We start from the raw sequence: 18838 nt of genomic DNA, 5'->3' as shown, positions 1-18838 counted from the left end.
TATTTAGCCTTATTTCCCCATCAGGCACTTCCTGACTGGTTCCAGAGTTCTTGGGGCCCTAGAAGAGCAAAGCATACCACAAAGTCCCAGCTGCCTGTGGTCTGTGCACCAAGTGCATTTGGCTATGCTGGCTGAGCATCTTCCATGTCTAAATAGCATTACTGGGCTGAGGTCTCTGTTCCCTAGGAGGAGCAGATCCTTATCTAGAGAAAATCCACACAGTATCACCAAAGAAATGCCCTGCAGCTTTACTCCCCATTACTGAAGGGAAAGGAATCTGAAACAGGCTCCTTACCACCAGGGCCATTTTGGAATCACCAGCGTCAGAGTGCTCTCTCTATTCCTCCACCACATCATCTTCTGTCCTGCCCCATAGCCTATCTGGTGCGCAGGAGCTCTGATCCACAGGCTGGGTCCTGTGTGGGTGCTTCTGGCCAAACCCCATATACTGTTTCTGGGGCCACCCCTGGGGAGCCTGTGCAGAGCTCCCGGAGGAGCTCCAGCATTACCTTTGGGTGGTGCTCTGCTCACTCAGGGACTGTTGGGTGGCCTTGAGGTAACTCTGCCTCCGAGCTGCAGTTTTCGGGGATGGTTTGGGGCTGGTTTCTGAGTCTTCACTATCGTCATCCCCCATGGCTTTGATGTAACTCCCGCTCCGCATGCGCCGGCACGGGATCTCGCTGTCTTTGTCCCGAGACAGCGTGTTGTTCCACTCCCCCTGAGGCACCTGCAAGAGCAAGGGGAGCATGAGCAGGTATGAGCAATGGCGCCTCTGAGATCAGGGGAACCATGGGGGTTTGGTGATAAGGCTGATCCTCAGCTGGTATGTAATGGGAATGGGCAAAGCAATTCCTTTCTGACCCTCCTTTGCCAGCTCATGCCAGGAAACCTTATGTTTGCTTGCCTCAATTTTAGCACATCTACTCATAACCATTAATCCAACCACAACTACAGACCACCTTTAAATGGATCATGCTTACATAGTTGATTTAAGACAAACAATACCAGACATAGTGAGAAGGGAAGAACCTCACTAGTTTTGTGCTGGGCATTGGGACAAGAGTGGCACACTCTTGTTTAATGCAAATCCCATACTCAACTAATGTGAAGTGCACACGATATTCAGGCCAAGGCCGACAAGAACTGTCATAGACTAGGACCTGTGAATGGCTAGCCAGAACCCAGCTCTCCACTAGGTCCATCTCTTTGTAAGGTGTCTTAGTTGAAAGTGACTCTTGGCACCTCTAAGTCATTTTTTTAAGTCTAACTAGGTCCTCTAGTTAGACTTAAAAAAATGACTTAGAGGTGCCAAGAGTCACTTTCAACCAAGTCCCTCTGGAGCAGCTGGGGTACATAGACCTTGCACTGGTATCTCTATACAGAGTTGAATAGTATCTCACACAAGAATAGCATTGCTAATTTCACTTATACAGTGGCCCTGCCATTAATTTAAAGCAGAAATGGTCTCTGTTCCCTTACTAGAGATGGGCAAGCTGATATTTTCCACTAGAGATGTGAAGCACAGAGCAATTCAAGTGACTAATACCATTCTACAGTCTGTCCCCACCTGTGAAGGGTTTATATAGCTGACAGAAGGGCACAGCCAAGGCAGTCGGCCAGAAGCAGAACCAGACATCTGCACAGGACTGATCACCACCAGAGCCACGTGTGGTATGGGATAGGTCAGGAGAGAGATGAGGTAACCTAAATGGGCCAGGAGGAAGTCCTGGTTGTGTGGCTAACTCAGTTTGTAGCTGGTGTTTAACCAACTCTTGAGATGAAGAAATGTGAAGAAGGAGAAACAGAGAGATACTTGTCAGGACAAAAGCAATCCCTTTTAATGTTTCCTAAGAGGTTTCCTGCTCAAAGGTTTGTCCTGCTGCTTTTGACATCCAAGATGTGCAACAGCATGCTCTCATTTTGTGAGACAAGGGCAGGCAAACAGGTCACCAGCTGCTGCACAGCCCTGGCACAGCCACTGCATGTGTCTGGGCCTCCCTTCCCAGCCTGGACCCTGCTGTCTTCTGTCTGTCCTGTCTCTGTATGGGCAAGAGTAGTCTATGAAACAGGGGCTGCTGTGGCTACTGGTATGTACAGCAGTCTGGAAAAACACTTGTCAGCTGCTGCACTGACTGCAGGTACCACACTACCCAATAGATAATGATAGAAAGCTGCAGATACTGAGTTTTGATCTCTTCTCTACCTTACAAATGTGCACAGACCAAGATAGTTGCAAAGCCCTCAGCTCTGCTGTGGGAAGCAGGCTGGCTGGGGATCACTATGAATAGTGAAAAGCCTTGTGCTGAAAGCGGCTCATGCTGTCAAGAGTGTCCATATCTACTCTGTTGGATGGAGCTGTTGGATTTACCCAGTTCCCTGGGGAGCTATGGGATTAATCAGCCAGTGTTTATACAGTGCTTTGGGAATGCAAAGAGCCATGTTGCAGCTAACTGTTATTAGCCAGAGCAATTAAGCATAGCTTACTTCCTACCCCTCCTCCTTGTCTACAGCAGGCCTATTTTGTGGGAGAAGGTCCAATATGCTACTGCTGCAGGGGTGCAGCATCTTCCCAGACCTGTGGCTCTGCAAGTAGTGGCTTCTCATTGCCCTGAGAAGGGAGGGTGCTAGGGAGTGCCAGAAGCATGCTCAATCCGTGCACAACAGTTTAGCTCACTATGAGGGCTTTCTGTTGCCCAGGAGAGCCAGGTGTTCCCCCATGTTCCCCTAGACTACTGCTTGCTGTGTCTCTTCAGAAGAACATGACCCCAGTGCTATGCTTAGCAGAACTGCATAACCTGGTGAGATCGCTTTGGTGATGGGGCTCCCACCATGACACGTATCCTTCGGCCACGAGCAGTATACTGAGGGCAAAGAGCAGAGAGACAGAGGCATCATGTTGCTGGTGTGGAGTGAGTCCTGAATGTGAGACACAAACCTTGCCAGGCCTCCTTTGCCCTGCCACTGCAGGTTTTCCCAGCTTCTTCCCCTTCTACCTCTTGCAGCTTCATGTTTGCCAAGGGGCTGGGTGCTTGCAAGATAGGAACACTGCTCATTTCTTGATCTACTGGTTATAATCTTGCGGGCTCCTGTAAAGCAAGAGTAGAGAGCCCTTTCTCTTGTTTGTGTGAGCCCTTTCTGTGTCCCAGCCCAGCTACCCACACAGAAGAGACCATGCTGGCTCCAACCGAGCCCACTTTCTGGGGCATTCCTTGCCACAGGAGAGCGCTTTCCATCACCCAGGGGTCCCTGGGGTGGCTGGTTCTGGCCTTTCCTAAATAAGAAGACAGGAGCCTCTGGAAACAGTTTTTATACTGGCTATCTTGGAGTCAGGTCTGACTTGAGACTTTGCTGCTTGTCTTCTCCTCAGAATGAGTACCAGCCTCCCACCAGCAAGGCTCCTGGGCCAGCAACGGGCTAGGGTGAGGAGGCAACAGAGCTGGAGTCCATAGCCCCTGGCTGATGAGGTTAGAATGACATTTCCATCAGCTTTCTAGCAGCCAGGTATGCCAAACAAGGATAAAAGGGACACAGCCATCTGCTCTTCAGGGGCAGATGTTGTATTTCATGGGGCAGTGGAGTGCTGAAATCACCTCTCCCAGCATTTGCCATTCCCCTAGAGAGCCTGAAGACAGATGTGGCATAAAAACCTTGGGCTTTTGTGGCTACTCTAATTCTACTGCTTGAGGGTAGGGTCTGGGGCTCGATCAGTTCAGCAAAATCTAAGCTTGTGCATCTGCCCCCTGGCCTTGGGCGCTCTTGACACAGGGCAAAGCATCACCAAAGCTGATGGTTTCAGTATATCTCTGCTAGTGCAGCTTGTCTACAACAGTGTGAACCAAGCATCCCATGGCATTGTCTATCCCATACAGACTCAGTGCAAAGCTCTCTCCTAGGAACAGCCTCCACTAGGTTTCCTGTCACACTGTGACAGCCCTCTGATCCTACTTGAACTGCCTTACTTCCCCTTTCTCTCACCTCTCCTCCACTTTGCACTGTAGAAGGGCAGCGACGCTAGTGCCAGAATCAAAGTTACCCTCAAGGTGTTCCACATTCCAGTTTAACAGCATCAAGGGCAAAAAAGATCCCTGGCCAAAAACTCGTTAAATCCAGTGCCCCAGTTTGGAGCAGCATCCTGAGTAGAGCTGCCAGTTGGCAAACAGAGCCCACACAGACTCCCAAACCTCTTGCTCCCTGTGGCCCAGAGCACAGGACCAGTATTTCAAAAGTGCTGCACCTGAAGAAACAAGCACTTCTAAAGCAGTGCTGGTTCCTCAGGTGCTCTTCAGAATCCTGCAGAGTACTTCTTTGTACCTTCAGACACCTGAGAACCTGAGAAATCTATCCCAAAGCCTCTAAAACTCTGCAGTGCAGGTGAAGACCTCAGAGCACACCCTGCTATCAAGAGACAGACCTCAGCAGTGGCCAAGGCAGCACATTGATGGCAATACCTTTCATGGCAGCTGAGACCGGGCACTGAACCCAGCCCATGTATTAAAGAAAGGACAAAATGTTTGCCAGGTGTTGCATGTCGGCCTTGCACAGAGAAGCTCAGAAGGTTCCTTATGGGCTATAGGAGTGTTGCTGCACTTCCTATTGCTTTCCCAAAGTTAGGCTTGACTCTGGTGGTTTTGTTGGTGTGAAAGGGGTGGGAACAACAGGAATGCCAGGAATAGAACTCTCATGAAGGGTTTGAGCAGATCCTGGGCTTATCTGCAAAACTCTTGCAGATGGCTGCTAGACATGGACAGCAGAGGGATGCTGCCAGACTTCAGGGTGCAGACCACCCCTCTGCTTCCTGCCTAGTCTCTGTCCACTTGGTGCCTCTTGGTGAAGGCATGTGGGATCCAAGCATGTATCCATCCCTGGTAACTAGGCTTCACTGGCAGCATCCTCCTGTAATACTGCACTTTGCAGGGAAGTGGTGCTTTCTGGCTCTTGCCCTCAGTATCATGAGCTAAATGTGGAGAAGAAAGAAAAGAAGTGCCTGCAGAGGGTTCTTCCTACCCTAAGCTTGCCTGGGGCATTCCCTAATCACCCACACAAACAGATCCTTAACAGAAGGGAGAGAGCAGTGAAGGGGAAAAATCCACCTCCTGGGTTGTGGGCAAGGTTGGAAGAGCTGTGTTGTTCCCATTGTTAGGGGAGTTTGGGGAGAAGAGAGACTTTCAGAACAGTCTTCATTTACACATGTGCCAGCTCCAACATGCAGCCCAGGCCCAACACACATGAACATGCACCCAAACATGAATGCACGCGTCAAGGCACACACAGAAGTAGATGCAATGCATACGGATGTATGGGCCATGCAGACAGGTTCCAATGCAAAGAGAAGGAGCTTAATGAGGGTACCCTGCCCCTCTCTTCGGGGCTGGATCTCATAGGGTGTCCATATACAGCTATGTGTGGCCTCACCCATGTCCCCAAAGAAGAAAGCAGAAGCCCAGAATGCCTATTGGCCCCATCTGTCCTTTTGGAAAGGGACTCTCTGGGAAGGAGCTGGGCTAGCTTTCCTGCCCCTGGGAGCTGTGTGGTTGGTATGAGAGCAGCCAGGATCTATGAAGTGGCTGGTATGGAATGGGCTGCCCACCTTGGCTTATGAATGTATGTTTGGAGCTACTGGGAGGTTAGGGAGGCTTCAGTGTCCTCTGTCTGTAAGGGCGGTCTGGAAGGCTAATCTGGGTGATGGTGCAGGCTAACGGTGCTCATGGTGTGACCCTATCACCTGGGGATTCACAGCTGTCCCACTAATGGCAGAGCTCTTTGTGGCTACTCAGCTTCCTGCCATATGGCCCAGAGCAGCTGGGATTCTAACTGCCTTGCTGCTTCTTTTGGGAAGTGTTTAGGAGAGAGAAATAACACTGGGCATGGGCAAAGTCAGACTACGCCACCATGTCTCTTCATGTACATCTGAAGCACTGTCTTGGTAGCATGGTGTTTTCCCTCTCTTGCTATGCAATATTCATAAATAATAGCTCTGGGGCTACCCAGAGCTGTGAGTATTGTCCATTCCTTCAATGTTATCTCAGTACCCACACAAAGTGGGTCTGAAGTCAGTGCAGAACATAGAAATGCTGCTGGTCCCTGCCAGCTCCTGTTTACCTTTGCTTGGTACTTGTCCTGCTCTGGGCATTTCTCACTCCAGGGAGCTTTTGGGATACTGGGGGCCTGCCCTCTCAGTTTCTTTCCTTTCACTGCTAGCCACACCTAGGGTCCGCCTGAAGCAGAGGAGAGGAGAGACAAAAAGGAACAAGGCCTCGATCCCTCGAGGGCTGTTCTCCAGCCCTCTCTCTAAGGACAGTGGCATAGCCTTGAGGGCTGCTCCAGAGAAACCCCGCACACAAACGGGATGGAACTGTACCTGGAGCAGATCTGGGTGATCACCCACTCTCAGCTCCAACCTTTGGGTCTGGGAATGGGCCTGGAAACACACAAAGACTCCCAACAGTCCCTGACAGGCGCCAAGCCTAGCCAGAGCCTGCAAATAGAGCAGGGGAAGTGAATAGGCTTGTCCCAGCCTGAAGGCTTGGGGAATCTGTCTCCAATCCACTTCTCCTACTCACCCTAAGGTCCAGTGGGCATTCTTCCAACTCTGGGCCCAGCTGGGCATTTCTCCCTTGGAGCAGTCCCCGGTAGTACTAGGGCAGAGCACTCTGTGCTCCCAAGGATCCAGCTTTTCTGCCACGCAGAGGCATGTGGTTTCTTGCCGCAGTGCAAACAGGTGCTGGGAGGGGGGCTGTCCTGCTCTAGAGAAGGGGTGACAGAAGAGCAAGTGGCAAGGGACATACGGCCTTGCAAAAGGACTTTTCCCCCGCACAGCCCTCAAGGCTCTGTGTGACTTTTCCATCACTGGCTTAAGCTCTTTCCCAGGCTGAGGATGTATCTGGATGTAACTGCCTCATTCTGTCCTGAGGGCCCTAGGTGCTCCAAGCCCTGTGCTCTGTCCTCAGGAGTTCACACTAGGCATTTCGGGGCATGTTCAGCCTGAGCAGATATGATCTATCAGCTTTTGTGAGGAACATACATCGCATCTTCTGGACTCAGAGTCCTGGTCTTGTCTGGTTTTGCTGGTGATGCACTCCTGGACATGGGAGCTGGCCCAGATCCCGAAGACACTAATCACACTCTCTGGCCTCCCCCAGGTTTTTCTCAAGCCATGCAGGGAGCAGGCTATGGGCTGATCCCTACCTGGACAGTTTCTGCTCTGAGTTTTGTGGCACAGGGTTGTCAAACCCACTTGACGGTTCCAGGAGGGTCAGGGAGGGGAGGTAACTGGGCAAAAGCTTCCTCTCAAAATAAGATCCCTACCTGGCCGCTGCCTGCGTCGGTTGGCCCAGGGCTGAGAGGCTGTTCCCACCTCGGCGGGAGCTCGCTCGGCTGCAGCAGGGCGGCACCCGTTTCCTCCCAGCCGAATGGTGGGGCTGCCCAGCTGCTGGCCGGGCTCACGCTACCCAGCTGTGCCCACAGCCCACGGTCAGGCTGTCAAGAAATGGAGGCTCATTACATGGGTTGGGAATAAATGAGCAGGGCAGTCTGATAACCCTGAGTCTGGCCAAATCCCGAGAGGTGTGTGAGCACTGAGCAAGGGGCTGCAGGGGGTCACTGTGCTCAGAGCCATCTTTGCTGGGCTGTCTGCCAACACATAAAGAGCAGGAATGGTACTGGTGGAGAGTTTGTCTCCAGTTTTTTAATCTCCTAACACTTAACTGAAAGGAGGGCAAAGAAAAAGAAACCAGGCCAAGAACCTTTTTCTGATGACTTTCCTGATGCAATAAGTCCCTCCATAATTTGATTTGCAGAAGGAGCCAACAAGATATTGGAAGCAGAGTGTGCTTCAATAATTCATTGCTCTTTAAAGCCTTCAAGCCCGCTGGCCACAGCCAGGGGAGCCAGTGACCCCTTTCCATTAAAAAAGACGTTTGAGATTTACATACATAGTCCATCTGATTATTCATTCCCTTACCTCACCCCACCCAGGCCTGGCTTATTTATCTTTATTCCTCTCTCTAGAGCACAACCAAATTTCTATTCTTCAAGTAATGCTTTCTGAAACCACCAGGCTCCAAAGTGACCTGGTGCTATCAGAACAGGGGATTCAATTCTGTGGCCCCCAGCATTAGCCATGCAGGCCTCTGCCATGCAAGCTAGGAGGCTGGTGTTGCTCTCCTCACCCCACAGCTGCTTTCCTGAATGTGATGTGAGCCAGCAAATGGAGCCATGCCCTGCTGAGCTGCTGTTCCTACCAGCACTCCTGGGAAGCTGTGCAGAGCAGGACTTACTGGGCACGCTGACACATCCTTGAGATGCACGGATATAAGGGGTTAAGCATCAGTTATTATTGGTGTCCTTTGGATGGTGGGATCACTGCAGTGCCTGGTCAGAGGCCAGGGAGCCTTCCTGTTGGGGTGGGACAAGAGCTACAGCCCCTTGGTATTTGTAGCTGCCCAAGCAGAGAGAAGAAATGGCTGCACACAGGTAGGAGTCAAGCTGCCTAAGAACTGAGTTCACCTTGGCCTTGGCATCTGCAGGATCTGGGTGGGTGGTGAGTGTGTGCTCAGGGCACAGGGAATGAGTGTCACAAAAGATGCCGAGGCCATGATGCTATGGGGAATGTAGGGCCATGGGCACAGTGGCTCCTCCTCACACTTCCATGGCCAAGCATAGGGCTGAGAGGAGACCCTGGGGCAGCACTGCAGCTGAGGGAGCTGTCAGCACTAATGCCAGTGTCCCCACAGGAGGTGTGGTAGTCTGTCCCTCTGCATAGCTGGAGCCTTGGCAGAATTTAACCTCTCTCCATCCTCCCCAGCTTTTTCCTGGTAATGTGCCACTGGGGGCTATGGGGCAGCTTGGGCTGTGCCACATTGGAACAGGGATAACTTGAGGTAATAGCTGAAACATCTGGAGCACATGGGCTGTTTCATAAGGCCTATCATCTGCCCATGAGAAGGGTATCCCCTACCTCCTCCCAGCCTACATTCTCCCCACATGGAGAAAGTCGTGCCCCCTCCCCCCCCACCCCTCCACTACACCCACCTGCAGGTAGTGGTAGGCCAAGTCTTGATGGCAGGACTTGGATTTCAGCAAGGCTTTGTCGATCGTGGCTGAGGCCTTCTGGCACATTTCCCGGGCATGGCTGAGTGTCAGTGTAGACCAGGAACCCCTTTTAATGTAGTTGGACTCATTGTTGATGGGGATATTGGTGCAAGGGGTGACCTTGAGGTCGTTATTGCTCTTGGAGGATTTCAGCATGTGCTCACTGATGGTGTTATAAGCATGCATGAAGTACTTCGGCTGGCTGTGATCTGGCTGCCGGCCCAGTGTCATGAGGCCCATTGGGTTGCGGTAACTGCAGGTATCACTGTCTAAGTTGTCATCTGAACTCCACCAACCTGATATATTGGATCTTGTTCTGCGCTTGGGCTCAGAGGTCTTTGCCCGATCTTTGCTCTTGCTCCTCCGGTTCTGCTTGGGGTCATCAGCCCCTTTCTTTCCATTCACGTTGCCTTTAGTGGGGCCCTCCAGAGACTGGGATTTGGCAAATAGCTTCTGGACAGAGTGGACAAGGTGTCGGATCCGCCCTGGGCTCTCACTCCGGTGCTTTGCATCACTCCTCTGAAACTGGAGGGTGCTGAAGCCATCTCTGTGGATGGGCAGCTGCTTCTCAAACTGGTCAAGGAGATTTGCAGGCAGGCGGTTGATCTTAGTGGCTTGTGCATGGCTTGGAAAAGGGTTCTCATCTGGGACCTCAAAGTGGGAGTTGTAATGTATGCGGGGGAAAGTGCTGCTGTTGGAGATCTGGTTGTTGAGTGGAAGGAGGCAGTCGCTGTGGAGGGTATTCTGGGCTGGGAATCGGGCATCCATGGTGTAGGAGTCAGTGGGGCTGAGGAGATAAGGATTCCTGTCCTGAGGGGCGTAAAGAGAGTCCTGAGGGGAGTCCAGGTTATCAGAGAGGTGGCGGCTTCTGTTATCTCCTAAGCCCTTCATGATCCTGGTGTTTTCTAGAGCATTGCTCAGGGATGGTGTGGCAGAGCCTTTGCAAGAGTGCTGACTCTGCTCCCCAGGAGACTGCTTCGCACCTGGAGGAAGAGGAGAGATGCTCAGAGCATGCCAAAAAGCTGTCACTGATGCTCTCTGAGAGCCCAATCCTCACTGGGAGAGGATCTCCTGCAAGGACTGTCTCAGCTCTAAAAGCAAATATCCCCAAGGTTAAGAGATTGGAGAGAGATCACACAGCAGGAAGGGAGAAGAAGAGGTATGAGAACCAACGACTGGAGAAGACCAGTGAGCAGATGATACAGAAGGAGAGGAGATGGGGAAGGATTCATTCTTTCTGGTTGCAGCTTAAGTACTTGTGTGCTCCAGTGCTCTACCACAAGCTGCTTAAATAAGGATGCTGCATCTACTTTTCTGGCCTCTGCACATGTTTATTTTATAGAGTCCCTTCCCCAGCCAGCATAATGAGGCTAGCAGGGATACTGCCAGCAAATTACCACTCCTGTCCCATTTGCTCAGGGGGCTGGAGAAAAACCTGCTGTCAAAAACTGCGTGCAGGCCTTGCCTGAGCCAAGGGAAATGAGGAGCTGGGCATCTGGTCTTCTACATTATATTTTATGTTTCTGTGGTTACTGGATCTCGGAAGGTGACTGGCAGCCCTGCTCTGTGTGTTGCATAGAGCTGTGTTAATGCAATATGATGGCAAAATGTCTCCCCTCTGACAAGCATCTGGCTTTATGACATGCTTTACTCGAAAGGAATATATTCCAGGACCTATGATGAGAGGGAGAAGTGTTTCTGAGCACTCAGAGCGTGAATTGAGAAGCTGTTGGCTACTCAGTTGATCTTTTCTTCCTTGTTGTGTCACTCCTGAGTGGGTTGTGACACCCTCCAAGCCTGGCCATCCATCCCCTGGCTAATGCAAACCTGTGGTGCTGCACTGCTCTTGCCCTCAAGGGATCCATGGCCATATGGAAGGTTGGGTTTCTCCTGTCCCGCTTCTCCTGAAACTCATATGGAGAAGCTGTATGGTTTCATGAAGTGAATCCTTTTTAATTGCTGCTGACCTAAGAGCTGCCGTGGAACAAATTTTCACCCTGAACCCCTGGACAAGTGAGTGGCTGTGCAGCTGGCCCAGAGGCCTTTAATCACAGTCCTGAGCCGAGCCACCTCACCTGGGCACCTGGTGGTATGGGAGACATGACTCGGCCTTCAGGCCTCTCCACCATCTGGAAGGATTTCCATGGATGGTTTCTACATGTTTTGGTCATAACATGGCTGTTACTCAAGGCTGAACTGGAGGAACCTTGATACCAAAGTAGCCCTTCTTGCAGTGTCAGCCTTGGCATACTGCTTATGATTCTTGTGGATATACTATCCTCTTCCTCTCCCTTTGTGCTCTTCTGCAGATAAGAGTATCAGCCTGTCCTCGACAGGGGCAGCACTCACCTGGACCAGAGGGGCACCTGCACATTGTAGCTGGAGAAGTGTCCCCAGAAGAGAGAGTCACACTTGTGTCAGGCAGCCCTGCAGTTGCTTCTGAGGAGAAAGGCATTTGATCTCTGGGCACAAGAGGAGAACAGGGTGTCCAAACTGATTCACCTACTTTGTCCTTTAAATTGCAGGTTGCTATGAATGGATAAGCTCAGCCTTGCCCAACTCAGAGGGGAAGCCCAGCAGTTGGGAGAGCCCAGATCCTCCCTGGATCCTAGCAGGCTCTGCCCAGGCTAAACTCTGCCCACAATGGTCTCCTTCCTCTTTGCCTTCAGTGCCTTGGCTCTGAACTCCTGGCAAGTTCTTTCTGCTCCAGCATGGCTGCTGTCAGCCATCTCAGCTCTGCTGATGACTGTGCTTCTCCCATCGCATTATGCTAAGGGACCAAGACAGTCCCTAAGGAAACAATGCAGCTTTGACTTGATTCTAATGGGATGTCTCTGGATATTGATAGTAAATATGTCTTTTCCTACCAAAGACAAACAATATTTGAGGCAGAAATCTCTTAGGCAGTTCAGAGACTTCAGCCCAGTGATGGCTTTGCCATAAAGCACATCAGCATCACTGCTTTCATCTTTTCTGGGCACTGGACTCTGGAATGAAGTAAAACTGCCTTAGGATTAAAAATAAAATGAAATGAAATGTAAATGAAAAGTGAAATGAAAGAGGAGTGGGGCCAGGGGCTGGAATGGCTTGGAGAAGTAGAAGGGCTGGGAAAATGGCTGTGAGGACAAGATAGAATGAAAGAAAAGTAAAGCTTGTGCCATAGGCTAGAGGGCTGCGAGCAAATGGGGTGGGAATCTAGGGAGCTGCAGAGGCCAGAGAGCACTCTCTCTCACAGGCTGTTGTGCTCTTCCCAACAGTGGACGCTTACTTCTATGCGGCAGAGAATTTATTCCTCTCTTTTCCTCCTCCAGGCTCTCACAAGGCTGCCAACAGACCCTCATCCTCCTGCCTGCTCTGCTTGCCATGGACATTCCTGTGTTTGATGACCAGCTGCACCATGAAGCATGCTACTGCTGCTGGTATTGCTGCTGGAAATGTGCGGAGTCAGAGCTGGTGAGGCAGGATACAGGGTCCTGGGGTGTTGATGGGGCTCAGTGCAGGTCAAAACCCTCTTTGGGCTCCCCCAGCTCTCAGTCATCCACCGCACTGAGCTTGCTGTATCCTCTGTGAGCTGTTTTCACTTTAAGACAGATTAAACTTTTCATTACATTTCAATTCCTTTCTACAATCCTTGTCACTTCCTCAAGAGGTAGGGCTGGAGAAGATGAGGAAAAAAAAAAAAACCCAAAGCCTCTTCTCCACTGCTTTTTTTTAGTTTGGAAGGATGAAAAAGCTTGAAATTAGATTTCCCAAGTCCATGACCCCTGCGGCTCACAGCCTGAGCAAGGGCTGTCTCCTAGGATAGCTGCTGAGTGCCCCAGCTTGCTGTGTTCCCCCTCTGCCCCCACTTCCAGTCACATTGGCACAGAGAGGAGGTGCACAATCCTCCCCTCCACCCTCTGATCACTACTTCCCATGGGGAAGGGCACTGAGAGGAATTGCAATAATAGGGCCTTGCTAGACCATTCAGGAGAGGCTGCATCCCTGAGTCCAGAGGAAGGGTCTGGTTTTGCTGCATGGCTCTGTGACCTTCCTTCCCCTTAGCTTGTGGTTTTTCCAGGTCCCCCTTTCTCTTCTCAGTTTTACTAATGGATAGAGGCTTCTGAGGTACAGCAGATGACTGGCCCTGATTTCTGGCAGTTTTGTGTCTCCCAAACCATTGTGAACCACAGCTGGAGTCAGCTTCTTCTCTGACAGGTGAGCAAGCACTGGGCAGCTGCAGAGGTGCTGGTGCTGCCTGTTTTCAGATTTAGAGAGGCAGCACTGAACTGACTTGCAGGCAGGACATCCTGCAAAAAAATCTGCAGCTCCAAGGACTGAATAGTATATATGAAAACTCAAACAATGCAGCAGATGATAGCCCTTGCCTGAAGAAGCTTGCTGCTCAGCAGGGGATCCTCTCCTTCCCCTGCTGAGGGCTGCCAACGTCTCCCTCCTACAGTGTCCACAGCTGCTGTACTCCTCTATTGTGAATGGGAGATGGGGCTAGTTTGGGGGCTGCTGAAGCTAGAGGGAGATGGTTCACTCCACTTCAGGAAGACTGAATCACATCTTCACTGTGAGCTGAAAAGCCTCCATTGTTGTAAGAGCTACTTCACTGAGAACAAATACTTGTTCTTGGTCTCTTTTTAATACCAAAGGGATTAGACTGGCCTGTACTCTGGACGATGCAGGAGATGATAAATGAAAAGCGCTGGACAGAGAAGAAAAGCCAGCTGTGATACAGTGTAGATGTCTGCAAGCAGTATTTTCCTAGCTATCTATTCTGTCCTGACTCTCACGTCCCCACTCAACTTCTGTTGGTCAATCTGGGCAGTTGCCCAGCCACGCAGCCATGCATTTTATGGTGAGTTGTGGCTAGGCGGGTCCTTAAAATAATGGTTTGTAGCTCCTGGCATTAGGAGCAAAGGAGGATTCTGCCAAAAAGTCAGCCATGGCAGAACTCTAGTGAGCTGTGTCCTGGAGATATTTGTCTCTCTTTGCAATCTTGAAAAATCTCTAAAGTTCCTACTAGCCAACCTTAATTTCTCTGGTGGCTGTTGTAATGTCCTGTCTTGTTTATCCTACATATGGGGAACAGAAGATCTCCTTCCTCCTTTCTCCTTCTGGAGACTAACTCCACATTTTGGAGGTGCCCCCACCAGGCTCTGCACTTTGTTCCCAATAAGACAGCTGCCCAGGCTATTTTGGCCATGGATCCATCTCCACATCCCACAATAATTCCTCTGTTGCCCTGATGTGGTGAGGGCAGCAAAAGGTACTTATCCTGCCAGAGGACCACTGTTCCACAGAGTCTACTACTTGCCCATTAAGAACAGGCTCAAGCCCCAAGGAACATAGCAAAATTTGCCTCTCAGAGCTTCTTTCTGCTTCAGTCCATTTTCAGGGTCCAATTTCACTTTGCAATTACTCAGTATTTACTTTTAAAATGTCTGGCAGGGTGATCTGGTGCTGGGAGTCACCCAGACTGGTCTAGTCCTTTTCAATTAGACCTAGTAGGGCAACGAGAGCACAAAGTCTTTCATTCATCTGCTGCGCTCCAGATGTTCATCTGAGTTTGTAAGCACTGGTGTGGGAAAGGAGGTTAATGGCTGCAAATGTGGGATGAGGGGGACAGCCAGAGTTGAGAGGTGTGTAGCTGGACTGTCAAAGCATGTACTTGTGTATGTATGAGGAAGAGAAAAACATGGTGTGTCTTACTTGTGCTCTTTGGAGCATGAGACTTTGTAATATCTGTTTGGATGCACTGTGATAGGAAGTTATGTGCTTGTAGGGACTGCAGGATGAGACAAACGCTCTGTCTATGTGGCTGTGGATTGTGTGTGTATTTGTGTGCTGTTGCTGGCGGTGTGCATGGTGGAGACCCAAGTCTGGCCACTCAGTGCTGAGTGTGCTTCAGCTCCTATTGAAACCAGTGAGCTGCAAGCTGCAACTGGTGGCAGTGTTTCAACCCAAAGTCCTTTACCTCCTTTCTGCCAGCAAGTGGGTGCTGGCTCAACCAGCCTCCTTCCCTGTTACTTGGCACACATCTTCTATCCAAAGGTCCATACCCTTTCCCTCAACAATCTGCACTGCAAACACAGCCTCGGATGCCCTGAGAGATGACTTGATCCAGAAACTGGCACATGCAGAGCTTTTCTTTCTCCCTAGAACCACAGCTAAAAGCATTATTCCTCACCTCCCTTGCTTCTGTCTTTTCTCTGCCTTTCTGCCTCCCCCTCACAGCTTAGCTGTAGTTTTCCTGCTGTTCTCATTGCTCTCTCAGGTTAGTTTATAGTCATAGCGAAAAATGGCAACAGGGCTTTCTCACAGCTTCTGAGTTTACTCCCTGTGGATGGCTAAAGATGTTCCCCATCTGGCATGCTAGCCTGGTGGGCTTAATTCTTGTTAAATGGAAAGAAGAACCCACCACTGTAGCTTGTAGGAGCTCAACTCTCTCACCTTAACCTCTGTCATGTCTCATCTGAAGAACGTAATGTGCCACAAATGCACTGCCCTTGTGCTAGTACTAGCAAGAAGCCAGAGACTGCGTAATTAGGCTTCTCTGCTGACATTTATATAACCTCCAAAGCGGGGTCCACCTGTACAGGACTGGTTGGGGAGGTATGTATATCACCACCACAGGGCTGGCCATGAAGGGCCAGGGGGCCTTTCAGGTATTGGTCAAGGGAAGAGGTAGATAGAAACATCAGAAGAGGCAGCCTGTAGCACAGATCTGCTCTGGGCACAAGTCTTCCACATGGAATAACTCCCATCCTGACTGGGCTGCAGGCACCCTTTGGAGTCGACTAGTCATGCTCTCTGCTGATCAGCACTCCCAGGGATCCACATACCATAACCTCCCACGTAACCTCAGCCTAGCCATCCAAGCTGGCTGCAAACACACGGGTGGCTTTTATATATAGAAAGCAAGTACTGTGCTAATAACTACCTAGAAAAGGAATAAATGATTTGCAACCAGCACTAGAAAAATGACTCTCCATACCCTGCTGCCAGAAGCTTAAAAAATTATATACCGTGGTATATGTGACACCGACCTGCCTACACGCATGATTTCAAATGTTCCCTGAATTAGCAGGAACGCTTCATGTAGCATTCAGTTGGGAGGGGTGTAGCTGGCTTCCAGGGTGTTACATTAATGATGATTCAAGGAGTTCAGAATATAATCACAGGAGATAAAAATAGCAGACTTCTACTTAGAACAATTCAGTATAAAACAGGCCTTCCTCTAGCCTTACTCTGCTGCACATTTTCTCCCCGGGGTTTTTTTTCCATTGTTTCTGGGGAGCTTCCTCCCAGGTGCCTGTGAGTTGTAGGTCCAAGCAACAGACAGTGCTGCCTGTCCTGGAATGCTGAGAAGAACTTAGGCCAAATTCTCCCAAGGGAACCCCTTTGGGGTTAACATCACCTGGGCTTCCCCATGAGACATGTGATAGCCTTATCAGAAGGACCAAGGTGCACCAGCCATTTCCCCCACACTCCCTATACAGCAAGGAATGATAGAGGACCTGCTAGTGAGTGATTTGCCCTATCTACCTGAGATACTTTCTTAGGAGATGGGCAAATTGCTTTATGAAGGCCAGTCCATCTTCATTGCCTGAAGATGTCCCAAAGGGCTAGGCCAGCCTGCCTGTATGCTCAACTTCTAGGCAGACAATGCTAGATAAAACAGGTTCCAGAACAGCTACATTGGTGTATGAGCTCAAGAAATCAGAGAGCACTCATTTCTGAAAGTGGCCAGGTCCTATATCATTGCTGGAAGGACTTACTCATATCTCACTTCATATTTGAATATGTGATTTAAGCCTTGTAAATAATTTTCACACTGCTCCTAGAGCCCTCATGGTAGCTAGAAAGTGCCACAGTGGTCCTGTGAGCCTCAGTGAAGGCCTATGGAGGGTCTCTGCCTGTCCTTCAATCAAAAGGACATCCACCAGGACTACCACCAGATGCCTGTGGTGATGAGGAGGGTCTGGGCTGGAGCCAATCAGGAGGAAAAGAATCACATTCTTTCTTATATGATCTAGATACTTCATTATTTTCCCTTTTTCTTCTTTTTCTTTTTCTTTTTTTTCTGTTTTTTTTTTTGGATCAGCTTAACCATTTTATGTGAAAATCAGTGGCTGCAATATGACAAAGACTTTTGCCTTCAGTTACTGATTAAGCTGGAGAAGCAGATGAACTCTTGAGAAAGAGAGAACTTATTTTCATACAAATGTCCCTGGTAATATAACCAACTCCAAGGGAACAAACTCCCAGAAACTATACAACTTATCTGATTGTCCCTAAATAGAAGTTTCTCAAAGTTCTCCAGAAGATGGATCTACTCTGAGGAAGGAAATGCAAGGCGTTAAGTAGGTCAAATGAGAAAAAAAAAAAAAAAAAAAAAAAAGAGAGAGAGAGATAAGAAAGGAAGAGTTTTCAGGAAGAAAGCAGGAGAGCTGATGAGCTGGAGTGGAAGGACCAGGAAAGTGAGCGAAAATCACTGGATTTGGAACCATAACTACAGTGTCTGCTCTACTGCAGGGCACTCCAGCCACATGTTGATGACAACATGATACATGTTCCACATTGTCTGAAAGAGTAGCTAATAAAACTGTTTGGGAGCAAGAACAATTTGTCTTGGTCAGTGTTGTTCAAGAAGCCTGGAGGGCCGAGTGCATTGGTAAAGCCCTCCATGAAGCAGGCAGAAAACAAAAAGCACCTAACATGAACCTGTCCTCTACGCTGTATATAATACTGTGATTCTCAAGGATTGAGATTTTCCATACATGCATTGAGAAATTCATGACACGAAAAACACAGGATGCCTTATGTGACCTCTTATACACCCTGCCTCAAAATGCTGGCCAGATCCTCCTCCCTCACTGCTGCCAAAGGCAGAAGCAGTCCCAGGACCAATGGTACTGGGACTAGAGCAGGTAAGGGGAAGGTGGGAATAGCTGAGAGGACAAGGACATGTTTCTTGCCCTAAATGTTTGTCACACAGCAGAAACAGGATGCTCTGAATGATAGTGGCCACTGCTGTTGTGCCACCAGATCTCTCCAGCTTTGCAAGGATATTGCATAGTGCAAAGGCAGATGCTCCTGTTGCCCAAACATTCAACTCAAGCTAAGGGTTAATGTGTTTGTGTTTGGGATGCAGGACTGAGACTCTCTCTTGCAGTGGATTTGCTCAGTGCCTGAGATAAAGCAGCTCATGTTGCCTGATGGTCCTGGGGCAAGTGGAAGCAGATGGAGAAAAATTGCCAGGTCCCTCTACCATTCTTCCCAGAGGAGAGAGTGAAACTCAGCTGCAGCCTCCTGCATGCTCAAAATTGCAGGAACACTTCCTTTGTCTCAAACTAGGTCAGCGTGGAGGCGTGATGTTACTATAGCAATTGGTATTAGATTTCATAACTTTATTTTCGCGACAGGCGTGTTGCAGGATTCACTACTAGATGGAAGGAGGATTGTCATTGAAATACCCTATACAGCTTCCATTTCCCCAGCCTCCCTCTCTCTCCCTCTTCCTCCATCTCTGCCATCCCTCATACCACATGCACACATCTGGCTTATTTCTCCCACCCCTTCTGCCTTTAGTTGTTTCTGAAGAACCTCCAATTCAGCCCTGGGCCATACTGTACCTCTGACAGCTTGCTGGGTTTTAGGGCTAAGCCAGATTCAGCATCCCATGCACCTTGGGTCTCTCTGGGCTCCAGAGCTGTCCCTCATGAAGACCTGCCAGGCAAAGAGAAAGGAGAAAACA

At 49.8% G+C, this 18838-nt stretch overlaps 1 protein-coding gene across 4 annotated transcripts in view; it reads right to left on the bottom strand.

The window, feature by feature from the left end:
* The window catches only part of DLGAP4 (DLG associated protein 4), a 77256-nt gene extending 67246 nt beyond the window's left edge, over positions 1 to 10010 (bottom strand). For 2 of the 4 annotated variants that reach the window (XM_062589092.1, XM_062589093.1), the window contains exons 1-2: positions 9031 to 10010; positions 510 to 727 (exon numbers count right to left, since the gene is read on the bottom strand). In XM_062589092.1, coding sequence (XP_062445076.1) covers positions 510 to 727; positions 9031 to 9981 — 1169 coding nt within the window. In that variant the 5' untranslated portion in view covers positions 9982 to 10010. Of the gene's footprint in view, positions 1 to 509; positions 728 to 7305; positions 7477 to 8240; positions 8295 to 9030 lie in introns of all 4 variants that reach the window. The other 2 variants (XM_062589091.1, XM_062589089.1) reach the window with 2 other exon arrangements.
* Between the last annotated feature and the right edge of the window lie 8828 nt (positions 10011 to 18838).

The sequence above is a fragment of the Rhea pennata genome, chromosome 16 (genome assembly GCF_028389875.1).
Source record: "Rhea pennata isolate bPtePen1 chromosome 16, bPtePen1.pri, whole genome shotgun sequence".
Lineage (NCBI taxonomy): Eukaryota > Metazoa > Chordata > Aves > Rheiformes > Rheidae > Rhea > Rhea pennata.
This window is presented reverse-complemented; position numbering and strand designations above follow the sequence as displayed.